Raw genomic sequence first — 25241 nt, 5'->3', positions numbered from 1 at the left:
AAATTTAGTCTTCATGAATGGAAATTATTTGTCAGATCCTGAAACCACCAAGAATGGAGCAGATAAAATATTCTAAATGAAGTGTCTCAGGTGAGAGCTAAGGAGACAGCTCATATCATTAAACAAACATATGCACTTCAGCTGTAGAGATAAAGCAATTCTTTTGTGCTGGCTGAGAAGTGAGCACTGCACACTACAATTTCCTCTGCATAACACACATTTTCTGCAACTCGTACTCAACTGGGTCCAGTAATTGTCTGGAAATCAATAGTAGCATTGTAAGGCGTGAGCAGCCATCACCTAACCTTGCACCATGCAGCTGTCTCCCCCAATCAAAGCTGGCCTGGTTTCCACAGCAACCTCAATCCCACATCTTCCACATTAATAAGGCGGGAAAAGAAAGGCACGGTGCCGAAGGTGGAGGGGTTGAAACAGATCTGCAGGAGGAGGAGGATGTGACTTCCAGCTGTGCTGCGCATTCAATCCTGAAAAAAAACTCAGCTTCCTTGAAAATAATGAAATAAAGAAAGAAAAACACATCCTGTCACCATCAAGATTGCATTTATCTCATCTCGGGGACAAATCGTATTCAAAACATCTCATAAAGCCTATTCTTCCCTTTTCACCCCCTCACCATTGTGCTCTCTTATTCAATATATTTGCAAAATATCCCTGATATTTCTGTAATTCAACCAATTTAATTAAAGGGGATGGGTTTCTAATAAAAGCCAAGTGGCAGATAGGAGTGTCTGGGCTTTCCAGGAGCTTGTTTAATCAGAGAACTGTTGAATGGGAGAAGGCAATAACAGAGTGAATAGAGGCTGGTATTTGTAAAGAAATGCCAGAGAGGGAGAAGGGATATCAGAGTCACAGGCTGAAACCTCTAATATGATGTTGGCTTTAATATCGGTAATATGTGAGGCTGTTGGGTCAGAGCAGCCTAATACCTGGAAGAGAGGTTTGCAGCTTGCTGCTTTCACTGAATCACAGTCATAAGTGGACAGACACACACAGAAATACACACCATTCTCACCATTTCACTTTCATTTGGCTAAATTTCTGTAATAGAACATATATAGTATGGATTGGTCAGTGGCATTGTGGAAGTTGCGATCGATGCGGCGGTGGCAAGTGGGAGTCAAACGGCGATCGATAGATCACTCCTCACAGCCGTCATTATCAAACACACTCCACTACATTCTCATTGACTGCCACTTGTGCCAATGTGTGCTTATACCCAGAAATAAACATGTGGGTTTGTTACAAGACCATCAATATTCGGTGTGTGTCTGATGTGCGCACACACAATACTTGTGCATAAAGCTTATGTGTGTGCACGTGACAACAAGCTGCTGTCATTCTGAGGGTGGCCAACCATGTCCATATCTAAGTGGAAATGCATCTTGACGGAGTCCTTCTCTTTACTTACACACACACACACACACACACACACACACACACACACACACACACACACACACACACACACACAGACATGGACGGGAGTTAAGTGTGTGAGTACAGAGTACTGTGGTGAGCTGTGGCTCTGTTTGCTGACCTTCAGGGTTATCTGGAAGGTTTCTCCACACCTTGCTGCTGCCACAAACCCCTGCTGTCACCATGGAAACACAGCTAGCAGGAACAATATGTGCCCTGTCCGGTGTGTTGCTCGTGTGCACGCGCTTATGCAAGCACCTCTATATGAAGACATGTATGAATATGGCTGCAGTATACTGGGAAAATGCATGAAAAGAGGCACACACACACACACACACACACAGATGTTAATACATGCACAATTCACTCTTCACTGTCCTCCACTTCATTTATCCCTCATTTCTGTCACTCTCCTCTCCTTTCTCTCTTAATGAAACGATGAGAACGGCACAAAATCAAGCCCCTGGGCCCACACAGCTTTGTCAGGAGGATGCACACGACCCCATTTTCAGGAGTGGAAGCATTATTTGCTTGCTGTGACTAGAGACAGCCATTCACCACCTCACAGTGTGTGTGTGCGCACACAAACCAGATAGAAAGACACACAACCTGCAGCCTCATCACCACTGGATCACTGGAATTTATTTCAGCGGCAGCAGGGGTTGTGCGCTCTGTCACAACTTGACAATAAATCAACACGTCGTACACTCTGGAGTGACAAGTCAAGATAATACACTCGGAATCATGAAAGATGGCGAGCAGGAAAGAGGAAGAGTTTATTCTGTGATGGCGGCTAAATAAAAGGATGGACAGAGAAGGAAAGTAGAAGAGATGAAGGCAAAAAAACAATAAAATGGACGGGTGTGATGTACTCTCTACTTCTTCACTGCTTCTCCATTTTCTTCTGCCTTCTTTGGGGTTTCTCAGCCATGATTTGTCATCGAGCTCTGAAAAAGGAGAGAGATGAAAGATAGGGGGATGAACAACAAGGGAATCTGTCAAGTTATAAATTCACATTCCCTGAAGGTAAGAAAAAAACTTCCAGGAAGCATCGCAACATATTCAGTCAGTCACACATAACACACAAGCTACAATCACAGTGAACATATCCAAAACAAAAAAAATCACAGAATATCTGAGTATTTTCTCTTTCTAACACAGAGACGTGGCTCATTAGGGGTTAAATCTTTACTTTAACTAAATAAGTTTCTTTCTATGAGGCCGGAATGGGGCCATCAAAATAACTCAACAACTAAAAAAGTACAAAAATGGCTACAGATCTTTAGCTTTGTGCCTTAAAAACACTTTAATATATTTTGATGTCATTCTGCTAAAAGCTTCAGATCATTAAAGCTTAAAAAAATCTAAATGGTCAATATCATAGACAGACAAAGTTGCTTTTTAAGAGTGTTTTGAGTCTGTTTCCTCTCATTGTTTGTCTGCTACATGGAGGTGTCAGGAGCAAAAGCAACCGAGTTAAACACGGAGACACAAGATGTCAAAGTCAAAATGTCTTTACTGTCAGGGTTTTAAAGTCAAACTAACACACACACACACTTCTGACAGCTGCAAGGAAGGTCTGAGGTAGATTACAGGTAAATTAAACCTACACTGTGCGTTATTTGTCTGAGAAATGCTGCAAAGCATTAACTACTACAGCTTGTACACTGAAGCTGTTGTGTGTGTTGGTTATGGACATTTTAGAGTTTAATTTACTTACTGCAACTTAAAATCTAAAAACTAGCTATTGCTTGCTTGTCAGACTCTGCTCTGTTGCTGTAGCACCAATTCTGACAGTACAGCCAATACAAACAACTCATTGAGGAGACTGAATGAGAGAGAAAAAAGTTTAGCTTTGGAGAATTTATTAGGAGTTTATAGAGATGAGCTGGAAAGAAGGATTTAACTGGTGTGTGTTGGGGGAGGATTAATAGGTGGTGCTGTAAAACGTGCATGAGTGTGAAAGTCTGTATTAAATAACTTTACTAAAATAATCAGGCTGGATTGACAGAGGCTCAGGTGGTGGGAGCAGCTTGTCTTGTGACCTGTCTGTCTGCGGTTCAAGTCCAGCTCCCCTACGCTGCTGCAGCCCCGGGGGGGGGACGGGACGGGACACACACGATTCTTCTCTGAGGGCAGAGGGTTGCATCAGGAAGGGCATTCGGCAAGAAAACGTGCCAATTCCCCTGTGTGATGATCCACTGTGGCGACCCCTTCAGAAGGACAAGCCGAAAGGGAACAACAACTAAAATAATCGGTCCACTTCTTTCCATGAACGTCCACATGAAGCCAGACCATCACCGCTCTGCTCTGCGCTAGTCAGCTAACGGTGACTTCATTGTTCTGGAGGACAACGCGAGGTGACAAAGTGGTTAAAAATTGAATAACAGTACTTAAAAAGCCAAAATAAATGATACATCACAGGTCCTCTTGTAGACATGGTTGTCATAATTACTTTAAATAAAAGTAAAGACACATAAAAACAAAACTAAAAGAAAGCAGCAGATTGCTCTCATGTTTATTAGACATCTTGGTTAATTTACTATTGGGTTCCTACTCTAAGTACCAGATGGTAAAATTAATTGCAAAACAAAAATCCATGAATAAGCTGAATAAAAATGCACTTAATAGTTGCCAAATAAATTTCAGTGCGTAAGATTCACTCATATGCTGTAATTATTATTTGAGGTTACATCACTTTGGCACGAAACCTTAAAAACGTTAAAACGACAACAAGAAAAGGAGGATTATTTCTTTTAAAACCACGATTCTTTCCAAATGCTTGAAAATAACACAAGATAATGTTGTATTTGTCTGTGTAGATGTAGTGTAACACTCATAGCTAACTGTGTTTTAGACACATAGTTTACTGTGCTACAGGGCACAACTCAACTCCCCTTGTGTCAATACACATACAAACACCCAGTCAGTGCAAGAGACACAGGGCAACATGGGGTTAGTGAAGCATTAGCTTGTGGCTGCCGGGTGGGCTAGTTGGCATGCTAACTGCTTCTGCGCTCGGCTGGCAGGCAGATATGCTGGCGGGCAGGTTAGCTGTTCACTTGCCAAGTGCATCCGAGGGCATCGCTGCCTGTGCCTTTGAATTGGAGATGAGTGGCAAATGTGACACGGGGATTTAGCTTTACCCTGAGATATAAAAGGGGGACAGTGTGTGTCTGCATGTGTGCATGAACACTCACAATTTGCACGCAGTGGCATGTGTGTGTGCATGTGCAGGCATGTGGGGGAATGTGGTGACAGTGTTGTTGGTATTGCTGCGCTCATACAAATTATGCCTAATGCATAGTGTATGAAGCAGTTCCTGAATTTCTAACTCACCCCTGGCACCTCCCACAGTGCACGCTGTTTAGTTCGGTCTAAATTTGGCCTGTCGCCATCCTCACATGGATAATTTTAAGACAGGAAAAGCTTTTTCGGCACAACACCTAGGGCAGAAGGGGAACCAATATTCTACCTTTAGGCCTGAGTTTCCGAAGCCAGTTTATTGGAGAAACTGAGATACAGCAACTGCATTTCTTTATACAGCCAACTAAACCCGACCTAAAACCATAAAGGTTACTGATTAATCTTTACATCAGACAGCAGCCTGCTTCTGGAGTCAAATAAGCATCATCTCATTTGTTATCGGCCTGTTTACATGAGCTGGAACAGACATTTGCACTACGTTTGTTCTCAAGTTAAAAGTTGACACTTTTATATTAAGTCCTCAGGTAAGGTTAGATTGAATACACACAAAAATGCACACAAACACACACGTTTTCCCTCAGTTGCCAGCTTCCATCCAATTAGTGAGCAGTGTGAAGAGCAGGTAGATGTTGTGTTAGTGATAGATGGTGTGTTCCTTGGCTGGGCCTCTGCTAGCAACGTCAACAGCACAGAAGCGGCAATGTGCACACGCTGGGAGTGATGACAAGTCCACAGCTATAAGCTAATGGCCAACATACACACTGAAGACACACATCTGCAGAAAACACAAGATCCGCGCTCTCACAGACACACACACACACACACACATACAGACTGGACACGCTCACTTGTCTTTTCTCTGTGAAAAATAAAAATAATAGACAAGTAGAAAATCAATAACTGTCTCCTCTGCTCAGTGCTAACAGCTCTCTGCCTCTCTCTGGGGGTGTGTGTGTGTGGGGGGAGGGTGTGTGTGGAGACAGTAACCAGGCAGGACCATCTACGATGCACTCACTGTGGCCGCGGCTATGACTGCTTTATAAACACTCGGCTATTTACTGATTACAGTCACTACAACAGCCGATCAGTCAATTAGTCAATCTAGCTTAACTAGTTAGTCAGATGGTTGGTTATATGCGACGGGTTGTTAAAAACCTGCACCAGCTGCCGGTATTTGTTTGGGTATTTTAATCTGATATGGTTAGGAGTGGCTTGTTGAGTAACGTTAGAATTTCTGGTCATTTTCATTCTCCACAAAATCCACAAAAAGGGAGAAAATAAACAAAACGGCTCGTCTGAATCTATAAACCAGACAGCTAAGCATCGATCACTCCATGATCAAGTTCCATAAACCCAAATAGAACTTCACATTCTCTGTAGATTCATCACATTGACCGTTAATACATTTTCCTGTAAATATCTATAATAGCTGCTTTTTCAGTAAACCTGTGTGATGGTCTGACAGCTGATTAGTTTGGTTCTTTTCATTTTGCATTAAACACATGAACAGAATCATTAAGTTCAGCTTTGTCTAAAACTCCTGCAATCAAGCAGCTGAATACGGTCATTTTTATTGTTGTATTTGACTGTTTGGAGCTGACAGATTGAACCTAGCTGATGGGTGAATAGAGAAAGTTTTCCTTATTATTGTTAAGTAGCTTCATGTTGGGTTTAATGACTTGAACTGACTTTTATATGCTCTCCAGTTCTGAACCATAAAACCTAAAAAAGCAAAACATGAATGTTATTAAACTAAACAGTTAACTCTTGCAGAAGTTAATTTACCAAAGTAAACCCAATAAACAATTGTTTTTTTTAAAGAGTGCATTTCAAACATTCAAACTAAGCAGGTAATCAGCTTCATGTTTATATGACCTGTATTTTTACAAGAAACAAGTCTTTGTGTTGTCAATAAATTACAGGTTCCTGATGATTAACATGCCGCTTGGTGGGGCTCTCCTCTGATTTGCGCTGCTCCTGGCCGATTGTTTTGGTCATTACTGAAATGAGCTGGTCGTGTTTGTAAATCAGCACAGTTTTAGGGCCTCACCAGAAGAACTGGACACGCCTACTAATGTGATTTATGGTTTGTGACCATGCACCATCACTAATTTGCATGGTTTAGTAAATCTGGGCCCATGGGTTACAAACAAAGTCTGACTGGATTATTCACTAATGTTTGCTTGCACTTACAGTAAAAAACAAAATTACTATCAGCTTGAGAAAAATATCATCTTTCACTCCTCGAGGAACTCGGTATCTACCACCGCCTCGGTGCTGTCTGCTGTGTGTGTTAGAGGAGAAGCTGCAGCATCATGTAGAGACCGTCCTGCTGGGTTTATGTCTATCTACTTGGCTCAGGCACTGAAGAAAGAAAAGCTGTGGTGCTGGACCTTCTACTGGCAGGGAAAACGGAGAAAGAAACTCACAACATAGTTCTGCACTGTCTGCCAGATTCTTTAAAATGGTCAAATTATGACCTACTTGCAGGGTATTGTCATGTTTAACATGAGGGGAATGAACCGACAATCAGACATAGTAAAGAAAGTAATTAAACAAAAAACAAAAACAAACAAAAATCACAAAAGAACAAAAACAAAAAAAAAAAACCCCAGAAAAAAACTAAATGCAACTAACAAAAATGTGAAGCAAAAAATGTGAAAACAAATAAATAAATAAAAGGTACTGCAATATAAACAGAGTATTCCACTTTTCAGGTGATGTGGTGCACAGAATTATGGGCGGTAAGTGAACTTCATCATTTCTGAACTGAAGGAATTAAAATAATCGCTTTGTAAAGAACTACAGGTGTGATTTCATCTGAGGTACAGCATGACGTTACACACCGTCTCCGAGTTGATCTCTAGTTTACCAATCAGTCCGCCGTCACCTTCACGTACGTTCATATGAATCACTGCCTCCTCTTGCAGCTCTTGGGCCTCTCTCCCTGTAAAATGCTCCAGCAATGAGAAATGGCACCGCATGTTTATTGAAACGAAATGGCAAAGAAGGGAACAGAACTAAATGGAATGGAAGACAACCAGGATCTGACATTACCTCCAGAGAAACAATGGTCATTGGCGAAGAAGATGTCACGTAATGAACGGGACAGACCGTTTTAACACTGGCCTTGTGTTGGAGTGAGATGTCTGTCATTGCAGACAATCTTTGTGCATACATGCGTCGCTTTGTTTATGTGCTTCTTTGATTGTCAAGCACACCCCTTTAGGAACTGAAGAAACACCACTTTTGCCTTCAGGAGAAGGATCCTGGATGCAGACAGACAGCTGCTGCAAGGGAGTCAACACCTTGTTTTACCTAAGTGGAGATCACTGCCAGAGCTAAAGAGGCTGCAGATTGACAAGGGGATGGCTCTTCTACTATAAGTAACAACATAAACATTTCAAGTGACTTTGATATGTTCCATAAAGTGATCAGTGTGTTTGCATTTTGCAGGTTTGTTTGCATGAGTGTGGTAGGAAGAGGTAAAGGGAAGAGTAGCTCACTGTGTTTTTATTTACAGGCAGGGCTCAACAGCAAACCTTACAGAGAAACAATTTGGCTTTTTGCCCCTTTAAGCATCAGTTAATGTGACTGCATGAGGTTCAAACTTCAAACTCAATTTTAATGATTCTGGTCTGCAAACTGCAACTCTCCACATGCTCAGTTGTGGTCAGACTGATGGAAAACAGTGCATGTCTGAAAAGGGCTGTCGAGCAGAACAGCTCTGGAAAGCTAACTTACTGCTGAGGCATCCAAGAAGTCTCTGGAAGCAAGGGATTTTTTTTTTTTTTTGCATGTTGGCTTTATATCCTGCTCTCAAGGTATTCAGTTAAAATATTTAAAAAAACTCCTTGAACTTAAATTCAGTGTCACGCTGAAATGTTAAAATGACAAAAATAACAATGGAAGCATAGAAATCTCTTTCATTTTTGTATGAAATACCTTTAAATGCTGCACCTTGACCACGGAAACTTTAACTTTTACAGTCACAGTAAAAAGAAATATGAATTTTCCAAAGCCCATATTTCCTTTTCATGTAGGGAAACTATTAAATGTGACATTATAAAATCTCTAATGATCGCTCACATTGGGTTTCGTTGGCTATGACAGTTCCTTTTGGAGTCAAAGAACACCTAAGTCTTCACATTGCAAGTCTCCTTCATCACAATTTGCACTAACACATTATCCTTACACAAATGAAGTAAGACACATGGCAGAGCAGGCCTGGCAGGAGGAAATCGATCACATGTAAGAGATGGTGATCGCTGGAGTGGAGCAGCATGGATGAGGTATTTGGCTAGATGCTGATGGAGTGGTATATAGATTTGAAGCAGAGAGAGACTGTTGGAAGATGGAGGGGAGGGACATGAGAGAGAACAGCTAATCTTTATGTGGCCTGTGCCTTCATGTGGTGGTCGCCTTGGAGATAATGGATGTGAGGGAGAGGTGGAATAGAAGGAAGGGAGGAGAGAAGGGGAGACATGAAGAGAGAAATATGTGAGCTAGAGTGTGCATGAGCACATTAAAATAACACGGGGGTATGGAAATGTTTCTATAGCAATCACTCAGGAGCTATAATCAGCAAGGCGGCATGCTAGCGCTCTAAAAACAAACAATAGCAGGAATTTTACAGTTTGTGAAAATGACTGGATCTGTGTGTGTGTGTGTGTGTGTGTGTGTGTATGGCTGCATGTGTGTGTTTTTATCAATACTTGAGTGCATGAGCAGGCGATGGTTGAATAAAGTGACTGTTTTATCAGATTAGAGTTAGAAGGAAGCCCAATTCACAGTGGGGCTCGCCACCTGCTACTGCTGATGGCCATACTCATAAACACATTTTCTATTTCCTTATTTCCTATTTTCCAGTCCAAAAATATTGTTTTTGTCTCAGTCTTGGCTCTAAACAGTGAGTGACAGCACGTCTTTCCTTCCTTTCCCACCTTATCCACTAAATCCTACTTTAGTTGTCTCTGCCATCCCCACATCCCTCCCACTGACACAATCTCTTCTCTTTATTCATCATCTCTACATTTTCTTCATCATCCTCTCATTCCATTTCTCTCTCTTAGTTTTATATTAACCCTTCCTCACTAAAAACACTAAGCTTCAGCCTCCCCAGTTTTTATTCTTTCATCCGTGTCCATCCATTCGTCTATTGATGGTACTTCCCTCTTTCATCCACTCTACAAAGACTCATTCCGCTTTTTTTCCCTTGAAGATGAGAACTACTGAATTTTTCTACTGCCTATCAATCGACTTCACCATTCGGGCCAAACAGGTTGGAAACAGATGCCTAGATTTTTTTTAAAGTCTTGTTGCTGGAATCTGCCATTGCTATTGCAATTAAAATAATTTGCCACAATGAATAATGTGCGCTTTTAAAACCCTTTTTTAATGGGGAAAAAGGATTCAGAAGGGATGACTGTCATCTGAGAAGTGCTTAGGATGCGGCTGGTACTAAATTCTTCTCGGGGGAAAAAAAAGTAATTTGTGGTTAAATGTAGCTGGCACTGAAAATGTCAACTAAAGTGTTTGGAAGCGGGGAGAATAGGTAAACAAGATGCACAGATACTGACACACATAAACACTCATGCCACATGGCACTCCTAATGGAGGTGAGAATAAGAGAGGGGAAAAAAAACATTGCAGCTTGAACACAGCAGGATGCATCTACAAGCCCATACACTTGTGGGACTTTCCAACACACTATTAACGTTTTCCTACATCCTTTTTTGTCTTTTCTAACTCCGGCGCTGCAAAGGGACTCAAAACAGGATCTGATCAGATGCTTTCTTTGTATGTATGTCTAAGTTTGGAATAAGAGAATATCTTCCTCACTGTTAATGTTATGTATTGATGCTAGGCTATTAAAAGAAAAAAAACTATCATTAAAGATATTAGCTGAGTTTCCATTACATTTTTTCACCAAATGAAAGTGATATTTGTTAGTTTCAACAAACAACAATTGTGCAGTGTTTAGCACATTATAGCCTCAAGTCTCGTAACAAATCTCGTAAAATCTCGTTTATCTTGTCGGATTTCATGAAAGTTGCGGCTTGTGCAAAGTAGCCACATAGCGTTCTTTTGGTGTTTTTTGTATTTGCTGCGGAGACTTTGCTACAGATTTTCTCCCTCTTTTTTTTTTTTTTTTTTTGTTAAAACTCTGAAATTTGCACCATCTTTACTGGAAATGAACTGGTCATGACCATTTCCGCCTCATGTAAAAAGTGTTTCCATTAGATAGATAGATAGATAGATAGATAGATAGATAGATAGATAGATAGATAGATAGATAGATAGATAGATAGATAGATAGATAGATAGATAGATAAATACTTTATTAATCCCGAAGGAAATTGTGCAGTTGTCCGTTGCTCACATTCATAAAACAGCAAAAGAGAAAATTTAAAGTTTAAAAAAACCAGACAAATAAATAATTCAACAGCATTAAAAGATAAAGTGCTACAGGTTAAGGTGCTACAAGTTAAGGCACTGAAAAAACAAAGTTCAGGACTAGTATCAGTCTCTCCTGCTCCTCCCTGAAGTGGCTGCATTATACAGCCTGATGGCACGAGGGATGAAAGAGTTTTTTAGTCTATCAGTGGAGCAGCCCAATGAACACTTTTGCGCTAAGTTTTTATATTGAAATGTCTGGAAAACCACCTCATGAGAGTATAAAAACTTTTTAGCAATATTTGAGACTTTTTTCTAAATGTAGGTGTTTCCATTAGCGTCTTTTTACTGCACAGTATTTAGTTTTTGCGCAATTCTAGGTGTTACGGAAACGCACCCAGTGTTTCTTTTGATATCTAATCACTTGATACTGTGTAACTTTAAACTAAAGGTGTTAAACCTGTACCTTCCCACAGGCCATGCCCCACTGTCACTAATGAAACAGTCAACACATACAAAGCAAAAACTTCCCCATAAACATCACAATAAATTATAGTTTTGAATACCAAATGAAGCAGTAAATTTGGCACAACTCGTGTCAAGAACTTGTTGTGATGAAACCAAGCGGCAACCTCCAGCGGTTAAAAGTGAAACCTATGCTCAGTGCAAAAAAACTGTAGTTCCCCCATCATCCACTAGGGGCTGCAAAACAGAGCTAATCCCCATAGACTCCCATGTTAAAAAGACCAACTTCACAGCAGAAATAAACATGTTTACAGCCTGGTTCAAAAATCCATTTTAGGTTTAATAGGTCAGGTTTACCTTCATGACAACTGTGGTTTTTCAACTGTTTTTTACTTTTAAAAAAAATTACTTTAAAATTCGCCCGTTTTAAAGTAATTTAATCTCGAAGTTCGGCATATTTAGGGGCGTGTCCTTTTGATTGACAGGTACCAATCTCCAACTTCAAGTATGAAGAACATTGTACAACCGCGGTTTTTTAGACGGTTAATAACATGACTTAGTTTTAGTCCGTTTGCCTCCATTAGCTGCTTAGCTCCTGTTATCTCTGAGTTAGCTCGGTTAGCTCTTAGCTACAGAAAGCTCGGAGTTCGCTAGATGTCAATCATCCACCATGATGCTCACAACCCCCCTCTTAGCTCCACTTCTTTGCCCATATTTGTATTTTCCGGGTGAGACGACATGCATGCCTCTGCCAAGATGGCGATGGTAGGAACGGCCCACCGAACTTCAATTCAACTCTTTAGAAACCTACAGGTGACGTCACGGAGGCTCAGTCAATCTCTTTATATACAGTCTATGGATGAAATGTCAGCATTAGCCTTTAGCTTTTCGAACATTACAGTAGTAGTATTTCCTACTGAACAGTGCATGAAAGCCATAAACCTGAACCAGGCCAGTTGCTAGTCATTCTGTTAATTCTTTCATATTTACATGAATTATAGGAAATGCTTTTTTTTGAATGCAAAGCAGCCCAAATGGCTCAAAATATTTAGGGAGTCCCGTTTGCTTGGGTCTGTAGCTGATTAGCTTCAACTAGCCGCATTTAGCTTCTACTAACTAAGTAGTCTAATATTACAGAGGCGACCAGAGTGGGTTTTATATCCACACTGTTCTTTCATCAGATTTCAAAGAGCAAATTCTTTGACAAAATCAACTCGTGTCTTTTTTCTGGAGCGATCCCTTCCACGTTTTCTCTTTCTGGCCTCCTCAGACACAGTTTCCACGTTCTGACTTCGTACAACCACGACTTTAAAAATACAGCATCAGCTTTGTTTAATAGGAGCTAGAGCACCATCTACTCTAAGTAATGCCTTAAAATGCACATGGAAGACAGTATTCTTATACACCTGTAGTACAAGTTATCACTGAATCTGAGGCTGCTGGATATACTCACAATGAAAACCTGTCTATGTCTAGAAGAATTCTGATGGTCACTGTCCATTCACAACGCTACCTGGCATTTCAAGATATTTCTACGCCCATCATTACCTCTAGATGTCAGTCATTCTGACACACTGTACCTTTAAATCTCTGCCACTGTTTGCCTTCAACAACGGCTTCTTGTTAATAGAAAAGACTGAAAAAAGAAGTGTGTCTTTTATTTTTAGTTCATTTGGCTTTTATTTACATGGCTGCAATTTATAAAATAAATTTGTGCTTATATTAAACATTTTTATTTTTTGAAAATAGCAGAAATTTATACCCAGAATACAAACATAATTGCTGGAAAAACCCCAAAAGCCAAAACAGTCACACTTCAGCTGACATGTCAGAAGCCAGAGTACTCATAACTTAGACTAGACTAATACACACAGGAGAGAAACAGGTTCAAGAGGGTGGAGTAAGTTGGATACAGTGGAAGGTGTTGCTCTGCTGATGGTATTTAAACCTACAGCAATACCATTAGCATTCTGCTCATGGTTGGTTCATGAGCCTTAAAGCGTTGTGCAGGTGTGACACTTGATCTAAGCGTCGACCAGACAAGTGTTTGCTCTTGAATAGGTCTTTAAGGATGACAGTGTTTTGTTTTTACTGAGAATAAGGTTGAAAAGGAGAGGAGATGATGAATAAGCAAAGAGTGGATTCACAGAATCCTTCTCAGGTTTACACTGAGAGAGTCAAATACATATTTAGGCAGATATATACCTGAAATATAAAAACTTCCAGGGAAATACATCATAGCCAAAACACTGCAGGTTTCACTGGTACACAAAGAGAAATCCTCGATGCTTAATGAGCTGGATGAGCTGGTAATTATTCTACAGCACCTCCTAACACAATTCCATAAACTGTCCCAGACAGTGACCCAAGTGGAGACTGCAGCAAAACAAGGAAAGGACGGTGATAGTTAAGTGGAAGTGGAGCTGGTTAAAGAAAGAATGTGTGAAAACTGAGCATGTGTTTGCATGTGTGAATCATAAAACATAAAGGAACTACAAAGTGATGTATGAGGAAGGCTGCTCTGCTGCAGATAGTAAACTGGGTGGACTTCAAACAGGTGACAGACATACTGAGATAGACATCCTAGTGATGATGAGATGAAAACTCAGGCAGAAAATAAAGTTAGTTGCTCATTTTATTGAGGGATTGATTGACAAATACACAGTCTAACAGTGAGTTTGCAGCAGAGTCTAGACTGATAAAACTCACAGAAGTGCATCTTAGAATGGGAGAATTGACAGGGTGAGACTGCTGAATGGTACAAACAAAAATAAAGCCACGAGTTTAGTTCTGGGGCAAAAGTGGCCGTCAGTTCATGTCACTCTGTGTGCACAAAGAAAGAAAATGATAACTATGTTTAAGAAAAGTGTGAGCTGTAACATCAACTGCAGACAAAGATGAATTTTGTTTGAAAAATACAGTATTTTCCATTTAATCACAAGGAAGGATGCCGCTGCTTTAGAAATTCCATACAAGTGCGTACAGAAAACAAAAGAGCACAGCTTTTAAGCTGTCAGGGAGTTTTCAGCAGGAGAGAAATGACAGCATCCAAAATGTGGTACGTCTTTTAAAACCATTTTATCGACACAAGAGCAGCTGGTTTATTTGGCTTGTTAGTTTAAATAAAAATTAATTCTGTCTGTTCAGTTCAAGTCAAATGTTGGTGAATTATTGCTGCCTGAGACAAGTCAGGCCCTCCTGTTCCTTTTTATTTCAGGTTATATTAATCTGGATATACTTTTCATTTATAATTATTTAACAGGTATTTTTATACTGGTACTAAATCAGTGGTGTCCAAAGTTGGTCCTTGAGGGCCGCTGTCCTGCAAGGTTTTGATGTATCCCTGTTTCAATACACCTGGATTCCAGTAAATGGATCTAACAGCCAATGAAGTTCTGCACAGACAGATTCTTTTGAGTCAGAATGCATGGAAAACCTGCAGGATTATGGCCCTTGAGGAGCTGCGTACCACTGTACTAAATAATATGAAAATGAAGCAATTCATATATGTGCTTTTTTTTTTAGCATTGACTCGATATATTTGCAAGTTGAGTGTGTGTGCTTGTATATTTAATCTGTGTGCATATAATCACTAAATCCTGGTTTTACATAAATAAAGTGTGTTCGATAAGTTAAAGATATTTGGTGCAAAGTCATTGGTTAGTTTCAGTGAAGTAGGAGTAGGCTGACACCTTTGTAAAATAGACAGTAGAAAATCGTGAAGACGGAATCAACCTCTGTCAGTCGTTTGGAGGATTCCAGCAGCGACATAAGCGTAGCAAGAAAGCAACAATAGCAACCACAGGTGTGTGTCCCTCCTCATTCCCTGTCCCTGGCATCACCTGCAGCTGAATCAAACTCTGTTCTTACAAAGTGTACATTTGTAATATGTTAGGTCTTTGTTTCAAATGTTTCCCTGAAGTTTTATAGAGTTTAATGTGCACAATATTAACCAGGATCAGATAAGAAAACAGATAAAACAATCTTTATTTGTCACATGCACAGTTATACATAGCACGATGGACAGTGGAAGGCATTTTGTGCCTGCAGCTATATCAAATAATTTAAAAAAAAAAAACTGAATCCATACATTGCAGCATACAAGATTAAACTAAGTATACCTTTAAGTTGTAAAAGTTAAAGTCTAAAATAAAACCTTGCATATAGAAGTTTGTTATTTACAAAAGTGCACATTTTCCAGCTGCAAGGTGCAGCTGTGGTCCAGTTAGGGCTTGGCGTTGAGCAGATGGATGGCTTGTGGGAAAAAACTCCTCTTCAACCTCTCAGTCTTGGCCTTCAGGCAGCAGTCGCGCCAGCCTGATGTGAGCAGAAAGAAGAGACAGTGTCCAGGGTGCCAAAGCTGCTTGATGATCTTCTTAGCCCTTAGGCTGCGTTTGGTTTGAAAGTGCTGCAGGTTGGGAAGGGTGGTTCCGATGGTCAGCTCTACTGAATGGACCACCCTCTCTCGGGTCTTTCTGGTGCAGTTTCCCATCCAGGTGGTGCTGCCGAACAAGATGCTCTCAGTGGTTCAGATGGAGAAGTTTCTGAGCACCTTCAGTGGGAGCTTAAAGGCTCTGAGTCGCCTCAGGAAGTAGAGATGTAGTCTGGCCTTCTTCATATGTTCTCATGGTGTGCTCCAGGACAGGTGAGATGAGGACGTCCACTCGTTCCACCTCAGCGCCGCTGATGATGATCAGCTGTTGTGTCCTGCTGAAGTCCGCCATCATTTCTTTTGTTCTGCTGACGTCAAACAGAGGACCAGTCCTCTGGATGGGGAACGTCCCTCCTGTAGGTCTCAACATTGCGGATGATTAATTTGGTTGAGCTCCAGCAGCGTTTCTCTAAGATGACTTTATGCAAACTTGTCTAGGTTAGTAACCGAGTGTTCGATCGCAGTTTTGCTTTTAGAAGGTGTGTTGGGTGTTTTCAGCGTTATGAATTTCAATTCAATTCAATTCAACTTTATTTATTTAGCGTCAAATCACGGCAATGCCATCTCAAGACGCTTTACAGACAGAGGGGAAAACATAATGAAGGCCAATTCATAATAGCCTATGTAAGGAAACCAACAGATTGAGTTGAGTCCAACTCAATCTCCCATCCTGAGCAAGCACACTGGCAACAGTGGGAAGGAAAAAACTCCCTTTTAACAGGAAGGAAACCTCCGGCAGAACCCGGCTCAAGGACAGGCAGCCATCTGCCTCTGCTGTGTGGGGGGAAGAGGACAGAAAGACTACAGACAACAGGAACTGCTACTCCCGGCCAGGGAGACCTGCTGAGACAGGAGACATACATGTTAATGATGCAACACTGTTATGGGGGGGAGGGGGGAATAAAAGAGAGAGATAAAGAGGAAAAAGAAAGAAGCTCAGTGTATCAGGAAATGACCCTCAGCAGTCTAAACCTATAGCAGCATAACTAAGGGATGCTAACCATCCCTAGCTATAGGACTTATCAAAAAGATAAGTCTTCAGCCTAGTCTTAAAGGTGGGGAGGGTGTCTGCTTCCCTCACACTAACTGGGAGCTTATTCCATAAGAGAGGGGCCTGATAACCAAAGGCTCTGCCTCCTGCTCGGCTCTTTGAGACTCTAGGAACCACAAGTAAGCCTGCAGTCTGCGAACAAAGTACTCTGCTTGGTATATAAGGAACTATGAGGTCTTTGATATATAGTGGTGCCTGGTTGTGGAGGGCTTTATATGTAAGGAGAAGGATTTTAAATTCTATTCTAGATTCAACAGGCAGCCAATGAAGAGAGGCTAAAACTGGAGAAATATGATCTCTCCTGCTGGTTCTGGTCAGGACTCTGGCTGCAGAATTCTGGATCAGCTGAAGGCTTTTCAGGGCATATTTAGGACAGCCCAGTAATAGAGAGTTACAGTAATCTATTCTCGAAGTAACAAAAGCGTGAACCAGTTTTTCTGCATCACTCTGAGACAGAATGTCCCTAATTCTGGCTATATTACGTAAATGAAAGAAGGCTGTTTTAGTAACCTGCTTAATATGTGGGCCAAAGGACAGGTCAGGGTCAAATATTACTCCAAGGTTTCTCACTGTAGCACTGGAAGCTAAAGTAATGCCATCCAGGTTCATTACAAAACCGGAAAATTTAGCTCTGAGTTTTTCAGATCCAACGAGAATTACTTCAGTCTTATCTGAGTTTAAGAGGAGAAATTTTCTAGACATCCAAATTGTCTTTGAGACAATTTTGTAGCCTATTGGGCTGATTTGTTTCATCTGGTTTAAAGGATAAGTATATTTGAGTATCATCTGCATAACAATGAAAGTTTATTCCATGCTGTCTAATAATTTTGCCTAAAGGGAGCATATATAGCGTGAAGAGTATTGGTCCAAGTACAGAACCTTGAGGAACTCCATGACTTACTGTAGTTTGGGAGGAGGACTTGTCATTTACATGAACAAACTGAAGTCTATCAGATAAATATGATTTAAACCAGCTTAACGCTGTACCTGTAATTCCAATCACCTGTTCTAGTCTTTGTAACAGAATGTTATGATCGACTGTATCAAATGCAGCACTAAGATCAAGCAAGATAAGTACGGACAGTCCTTTGTCTGAGGCCATAAGAAGGTCATTAGTAACTTTCACCAATGCCGTCTCAGTGCTATGATGAGCTCTAAATCCTAATACATGAAATCATCACAGCTAAGTGAGAAAGGAATACATGGCTCCACAGCGCTCCGGCTCCTAGTAAGCCTAGCTACAGTGCTGAAAAGAAACCGAGGGTTGTTTTTGTTTTCCTCTATCAATGATGAATAATAAGCTGTTCTTGCCGTACGCAAGGCTTTTTTGTATACAATTAAACTTTCTTTCCAGGTTAAGTGAGACTCCTCTAGTCCTGATGAACGCCATCTGTTTTCCAAACGCCTTGATGCCTGTTTTAGAGCTCGAAGCTGGGAATTAAACCAGGGAGCCTTCATAATCTTACCTAATTTCTTCTTCTTTAGGGGAGCAACATTATCCAAGGTTGTACGCATTGAAGCTGTTATAGTATCAGCATGTTGATCAATCTGAGCAGGAGTAAGGCTTAAAGGGGGACTCTCAGTCATGCTAACACATGGTAGAGGTGAAAAAATTTATTCAATTGATTGTTTAAATTTTGTAATATTATTGTCTGATAAACATCTACTATAGTAGAATTTATTTTTGGTCAATGAGTAATCAAATAAAGTGAATTCAAAGGTTAATAAGAAGTGATCGGACAAGACAGGGTTTTGAGGAAATACTTTGAGCTTATCAGTCTCAATACCATATGTTAGAACCAGATCAAGAGTATGACCATGAGAGTGAGTGGCACCATTGACATTTTGTGAAAACCCAATTGAGTTTAGAATAGAGCTAAAGGAAATGTTTAAACTATCATTTTCATCGTCAACATGAATATTAAAATCACCTAGTACAATGACCTTATGAAACATCTATGAAAACATCTGTGTTGTGCTGAGGGTTTTTGTTGTTTTGTGTAAAATTTTATCCTCATGTCTGAACGTAGCTTATCGCTCATAATATTGCTGTTTAAGATGAATGATGTAACTTTTTGACATTAAAAGGATTGTACGGTGACACAGTCACATTTATCATGTGCATTTCTGGAGCTGCTGCTGCCCAGCAGTGTCCTGAGGCTGAGATGCTGCATTATATAACTTTTACATTTGTGACGCAATGTAATTTTTTGCTTTACGGTATAATAAGGAACTGGCTGTTTTGAATGTACGTCACTTATTCAGCAAAGAAGCGTGAGAAGATTAAAAGAGAAAAGGGGACAAAACAAGAGTCATGGTATGTCTTTTACGTCTTAATCTTTTGTTGGCTGGAGAGAGCTAACTGGTCTCTCTAGCTTATGGGACATTACAGTAGTAGTACTTCCTACTGAACAGCGTATGAAAACCCTAAAACTGAACCAGGCCAGCTGCTAGTCATTCTGTTACTTCTTTTATATTTATATGAATTAGGCAGGAATTAGGCAGGATTAGGCAGAATTAGGCAGCTAATTCGGCAAGATGGATGCCGAATTAGCTGTTGATGGGAGGGGTGTGACAGGAAAAATGGCAAAAGTTCTGTAGTGTGTCTTTTAGATTTTTTTGATTAATTCAATTCAATTCAATTCAATTCAACTTTATTTATATAGCGTCAAATCACGGCAATGCCATCTCAAGACGCTTTACAGACAGAGGGGAAAACATAATGAAGGCCAATTCATAACAGCCTATATAAGGAAACCAACAGATTGAGCTGAGTCCAACTCAATCTCCCATCCTGAGCAAGCACACAGGCAACAGTGGGAAGGAAAAAACTCCCTTTTAACAGGAAGGAAACCTCCGGCAGAACCCGGCTCAGGACAGGCAGCCATCTGCCTCTGCTGTGTGGGGGGAAGAGGACAGAAAGACTACAGACAACAGGAACTGCTACTCCCGGCCAGGGAGACCTGCTGAGACAGGAGACATACATGTTAATGATGCAACACTGTTATGGGGGGATAAAAGAGAGACAAAGAGAAAAAGAAAGAAGCTCAGTGTATCAGGAAATGTCCCTCAGCAGTCTAAACCTATAGCAGCATAACTAAGGGATGCTAATCATCCCTAGCTATAGGACTTATCAAAAAGATAAGTCTTCAGCCTAGTCTTAAAGGTGGGGAGGGTGTCTGCTTCCCTAACACTAACTGGGAGCTTATTCCATAAGAGAGGGGCCTGATAACCAAAGGCTCTGCCTCCTGCTCGGCTCTTTGAGACTCTAGGAACCACAAGTAAGCCTGCAGTCTGCGAACAAAGTACTCTGCTTGGTATATAAGGAACTATGAGGTCTTTGATATATAGTGGTGCCTGGTTGTGGAGGGCTTTATATGTAAGGAGAAGGATTTTAAATTCTATTCTAGATTCAACAGGCAGCCAATGAAGAGAGGCTAAAACTGGAGAAATATGATCTCTCCTGCTGGTTCTGGTCAGGACTCTGGCTGCAGAATTCTGGATCAGCTGAAGGCTTTTCAGGGCATATTTAGGACAGCCCAGTAATAGAGAGTTACAGTAATCTATTCTCGAAGTAACAAAAGCGTGAACCAGTTTTTCTGCATCACTCTGAGACAGAATGTCCCTAATTCTGGCTATATTACGTAAATGAAAGAAGGCTGTTTTAGTAACCTGCTTAATATGTGGGCCAAAGGACAGGTCAGGGTCAAATATTACTCCAAGGTTTCTCACTGTAGCACTGGAAGCTAAAGTAATGCCATCCAGGTTCATTACAAAACCGGAAAATTTAGCTCTGAGTTTTTCAGATCCAACGAGAATTACTTCAGTCTTATCTGAGTTTAAGAGGAGAAATTTTCTAGACATCCAAATTGTCTTTGAGACAATTTTGTAGCCTATTGGGCTGATTTGTTTCATCTGGTTTAAAGGATAAGTATATTTGAGTATCATCTGCATAACAATGAAAGTTTATTCCATGCTGTCTAATAATTTTGCCTAAAGGGAGCATATATAGCGTGAAGAGTATTGGTCCAAGTACAGAACCTTGAGGAACTCCATGACTTACTGTAGTTTGGGAGGAGGACTTGTCATTTACATGAACAAACTGAAGTCTATCAGATAAATATGATTTAAACCAGCTTAACGCTGTACCTGTAATTCCAATCACCTGTTCTAGTCTTTGTAACAGAATGTTATGATCGACTGTATCAAATGCAGCACTAAGATCAAGCAAGATAAGTACGGACAGTCCTTTGTCTGAGGCCATAAGAAGGTCATTAGTAACTTTCACCAATGCCGTCTCAGTGCTATGATGAGCTCTAAATCCTAATACATGAAATCATCACAGCTAAGTGAGAAAGGAATACATGGCTCCACAGCGCTCCGGCTCCTAGTAAGCCTAGCTACAGTGCTGAAAAGAAACCGAGGGTTGTTTTTGTTTTCCTCTATCAATGATGAATAATAAGCTGTTCTTGCCGTACGCAAGGCTTTTTTGTATACAATTAAACTTTCTTTCCAGGTTAAGTGAGACTCCTCTAGTCCTGATGAACGCCATCTGTTTTCCAAACGCCTTGATGCCTGTTTTAGAGCTCGAAGCTGGGAATTAAACCAGGGAGCCTTCATAATCTTACCTAATTTCTTCTTCTTTAGGGGAGCAACATTATCCAAGGTTGTACGCATTGAAGCTGTTATAGTATCAGCATGTTGATCAATCTGAGCAGGAGTAAGGCTTAAAGGGGGACTCTCAGTCATGCTAACACATGGTAGAGGTGAAAAAATTTATTCAATTGATTGTTTAAATTTTGTAATATTATTGTCTGATAAACATCTACTATAGTAGAATTTATTTTTGGTCAATGAGTAATCAAATAAAGTGAATTCAAAGGTTAATAAGAAGTGATCGGACAAGACAGGGTTTTGAGGAAATACTTTGAGCTTATCAGTCTCAATACCATATGTTAGAACCAGATCAAGAGTATGACCATGAGAGTGAGTGGCACCATTGACATTTTGTGAAAACCCAATTGAGTTTAGAATAGAGCTAAAGGAAATGTTTAAACTATCATTTTCATCGTCAACATGAATATTAAAATCACCTAGTACAATGACCTTATGAAACATCTATGAAAACATCTGTGTTGTGCTGAGGGTTTTTGTTGTTTTGTGTAAAATTTTATCCTCATGTCTGAACGTAGCTTATCGCTCATAATATTGCTGTTTAAGATGAATGATGTAACTTTTTGACATTAAAAGGATTGTACGGTGACACAGTCACATTTATCATGTGCATTTCTGGAGCTGCTGCTGCCCAGCAGTGTCCTGAGGCTGAGATGCTGCATTATATAACTTTTACATTTGTGACGCAATGTAATTTTTTGCTTTACGGTATAATAAGGAACTGGCTGTTTTGAATGTACGTCACTTATTCAGCAAAGAAGCGTGAGAAGATTAAAAGAGAAAAGGGGACAAAACAAGAGTCATGGTATGTCTTTTACGTCTTAATCTTTTGTTGGCTGGAGAGAGCTAACTGGTCTCTCTAGCTTATGGGACATTACAGTAGTAGTACTTCCTACTGAACAGCGTATGAAAACCCTAAAACTGAACCAGGCCAGCTGCTAGTCATTCTGTTACTTCTTTTATATTTATATGAATTAGGCAGGAATTAGGCAGGATTAGGCAGAATTAGGCAGCTAATTCGGCAAGATGGATGCCGAATTAGCTGTTGATGGGAGGGGTGTGACAGGAAAAATGGCAAAAGTTCTGTAGTGTGTCTTTTAGATTTTTTTGATTAATTCAATTCAATTCAATTCAATTCAACTTTATTTATATAGCGTCAAATCACGGCAATGCCATCTCAAGACGCTTTACAGACAGAGGGGAAAACATAATGAAGGCCAATTCATAATAGCCTATATAAGGAAACCAACAGATTGAGTTGAGTCCAACTCAATCTCCCATCCTGAGCAAGCACACAGGCAACAGTGGGAAGGAAAAAACTCCCTTTTAACAGGAAGGAAACCTCCGGCAGAACCCGGCTCAGGACAGGCAGCCATCTGCCTCTGCTGTGTGGGGGGAAGAGGACAGAAAGACTACAGACAACAGGAACTGCTACTCCCGGCCAGGGAGACCTGCTGAGACAGGAGACATACATGTTAATGATGCAACACTGTTATGGGGGGATAAAAGAGAGACAAAGAGAAAAAGAAAGAAGCTCAGTGTATCAGGAAATGTCCCTCAGCAGTCTAAACCTATAGCAGCATAACTAAGGGATGCTAATCATCCCTAGCTATAGGACTTATCAAAAAGATAAGTCTTCAGCCTAGTCTTAAAGGTGGGGAGGGTGTCTGCTTCCCTAACACTAACTGGGAGCTTATTCCATAAGAGAGGGGCCTGATAACCAAAGGCTCTGCCTCCTGCTCGGCTCTTTGAGACTCTAGGAACCACAAGTAAGCCTGCAGTCTGCGAACAAAGTACTCTGCTTGGTATATAAGGAACAATGAGGTCTTTGATATATAGTGGTGCCTGGTTGTGGAGGGCTTTATATGTAAGGAGAAGGATTTTAAATTCTATTCTAGATTCAACAGGCAGCCAATGAAGAGAGGCTAAAACTGGAGAAATATGATCTCTCATGCTGGTTCTGGTCAGGACTCTGGCTGCAAATTCTGATTAATTGATCTTGACCCCAGACAGTCTTTTATTATAGTATATTAGTAACTGAAATTACCAGACTCACTTTGTTTTTCATAAATAAAATCTTCCATTTTCTGTTAAATCTGTTGTGTTACAGCTGATTTTTGCAGAATCCAATTTTAAGTGTTGACAATAGTTGCAGCTTTACTTAACTATTTATTAATAGTAAAGGAAATTTCTTATTTTTTTTTGTATTATAGAGCTAAACTGCTTTGACATGGATCAAGTATTAAGTTATTAAACTGGAATTTGTCTTCCTAATAACTCAAAGTCCACGTGATAACTTGGGCTCGCTCACAGAAATCAACTGGTACTCTTCCTGGCACCAGAACTGTATATGAGAGAGAAATGGTCATGAAAAATTAAATTAATGAGCCATGTGAATGTAATGTTTTTTTTCCCTCTATGTAGCTCTCTTGTTTTTATCATTAATACTATTAAATCAGATTTGTAATTAGTGTTGGTCTTAAAACCTGCAGCTTTTTCATACTGGATATACTAGACACCATATATCATAGACACCATATTTTGTGTTTGTTATTACTAATCTGACAAGAAAATCCAAATCTTCTGCTGTACACACACACTCATTTAATGAAATGTTTCTCTCTGTTGTAAACAACTTCAACAACAACAAATAACCTTTGGTGTACATAGAATTATATTTAGAAATGGAATATTTGTTGTCCTCACTGTAGCAACTGCAGCCTTAAAACCAGCTAAACTGGTTTAAAAAAAAACAAACAAACAGCTAAACGCATATTTGCAGAAACAAAAAGGAGTCAAATTTAGGATCACTCTTTCACCTTTACTGTGGCTTTTCACATCACTTCACACAGAGTGAAAACTGTTAACAAGCACAACAAAAATTACCATCATGTTCACTTGATGAGGTTTTCCCATTACAAGTAACTTTGTATCTTTTTATTTCAATGAAATAAAATTATTTATTTGTAAATGTTTACCTAAATAAGTTCAACAATGCAATGTATGCACAAAGTTGCTTCTGTAATGCGGGGATGTAGTACAAAGCATGCAGACTGCCTAGCTTACTGCCATGGGGAGACTGACAGGAAATTAACTTGTTAAAGACTTGTCAGAATAAAAGGTCTGCTTATAAAAACAAAGTCTAACCAATACTATGTCCTGTGAAACAAAACGGAGCACAATCCAGAGCTCTTTCATGATAAAATCAGCATTGAAAATCCCTCCCTGTAGACTTGTAAATACCTGTAGATAATACTGAAACTTTTCCTGCTGAAAGTATCAGACAAGGACCCTGCTCTGCCAAGCAGCCAGTCCTGTCAGATCCATTTACAGACAGGCAGACTGGACAGCTGCCTGCATTTCCAGAGGGGTCTTCGGACTGCCGACTAATTTCTTTTTCATTAAAGCTGACTGATCAGAAGCCTCCGGTGGCACCTCCACTGATCTCCTTCTCTCTATTAGTCAGTTATGTGTGTAAGTAACTCAGTAATGGCTCAAAGGAGCCGTTTGAAGATTCGGCTACACCCAGTATTACGACATATTTCCATAAAATCTTTCAAAGCAGCAAGTTCTGCAAAA

The 25241-nt window shown here is 40.2% G+C and overlaps 1 protein-coding gene across 2 annotated transcripts in view; it reads right to left on the bottom strand.

Annotated features, from left to right (window-relative positions):
• Nucleotides 1-2098: 2098 nt before the first annotated feature.
• The window catches only part of chchd6b (coiled-coil-helix-coiled-coil-helix domain containing 6b), an 81058-nt gene continuing 57915 nt past the window's right edge, over nt 2099-25241 (bottom strand). The window contains exon 9 of one of the 2 annotated variants that reach the window (XM_079241725.1): nt 2099-2384. In XM_079241725.1, coding sequence (XP_079097851.1) covers nt 2361-2384 — 24 coding nt within the window. In that variant the 3' untranslated portion in view covers nt 2099-2360. The remainder of the gene's footprint in view (nt 2385-25241) is intronic. The other variant, XM_079241726.1, reaches the window with a different exon arrangement.

The sequence above is a fragment of the Telmatherina bonti genome, assembly GCF_933228915.1.
Source record: "Telmatherina bonti genome assembly, chromosome: 6".
NCBI classification, from domain to species: Eukaryota; Metazoa; Chordata; class Actinopteri; order Atheriniformes; family Telmatherinidae; genus Telmatherina; species Telmatherina bonti.
Note: the sequence above shows the minus strand (reverse complement) of the source record. Positions and strands in the feature narration are given on the sequence as shown.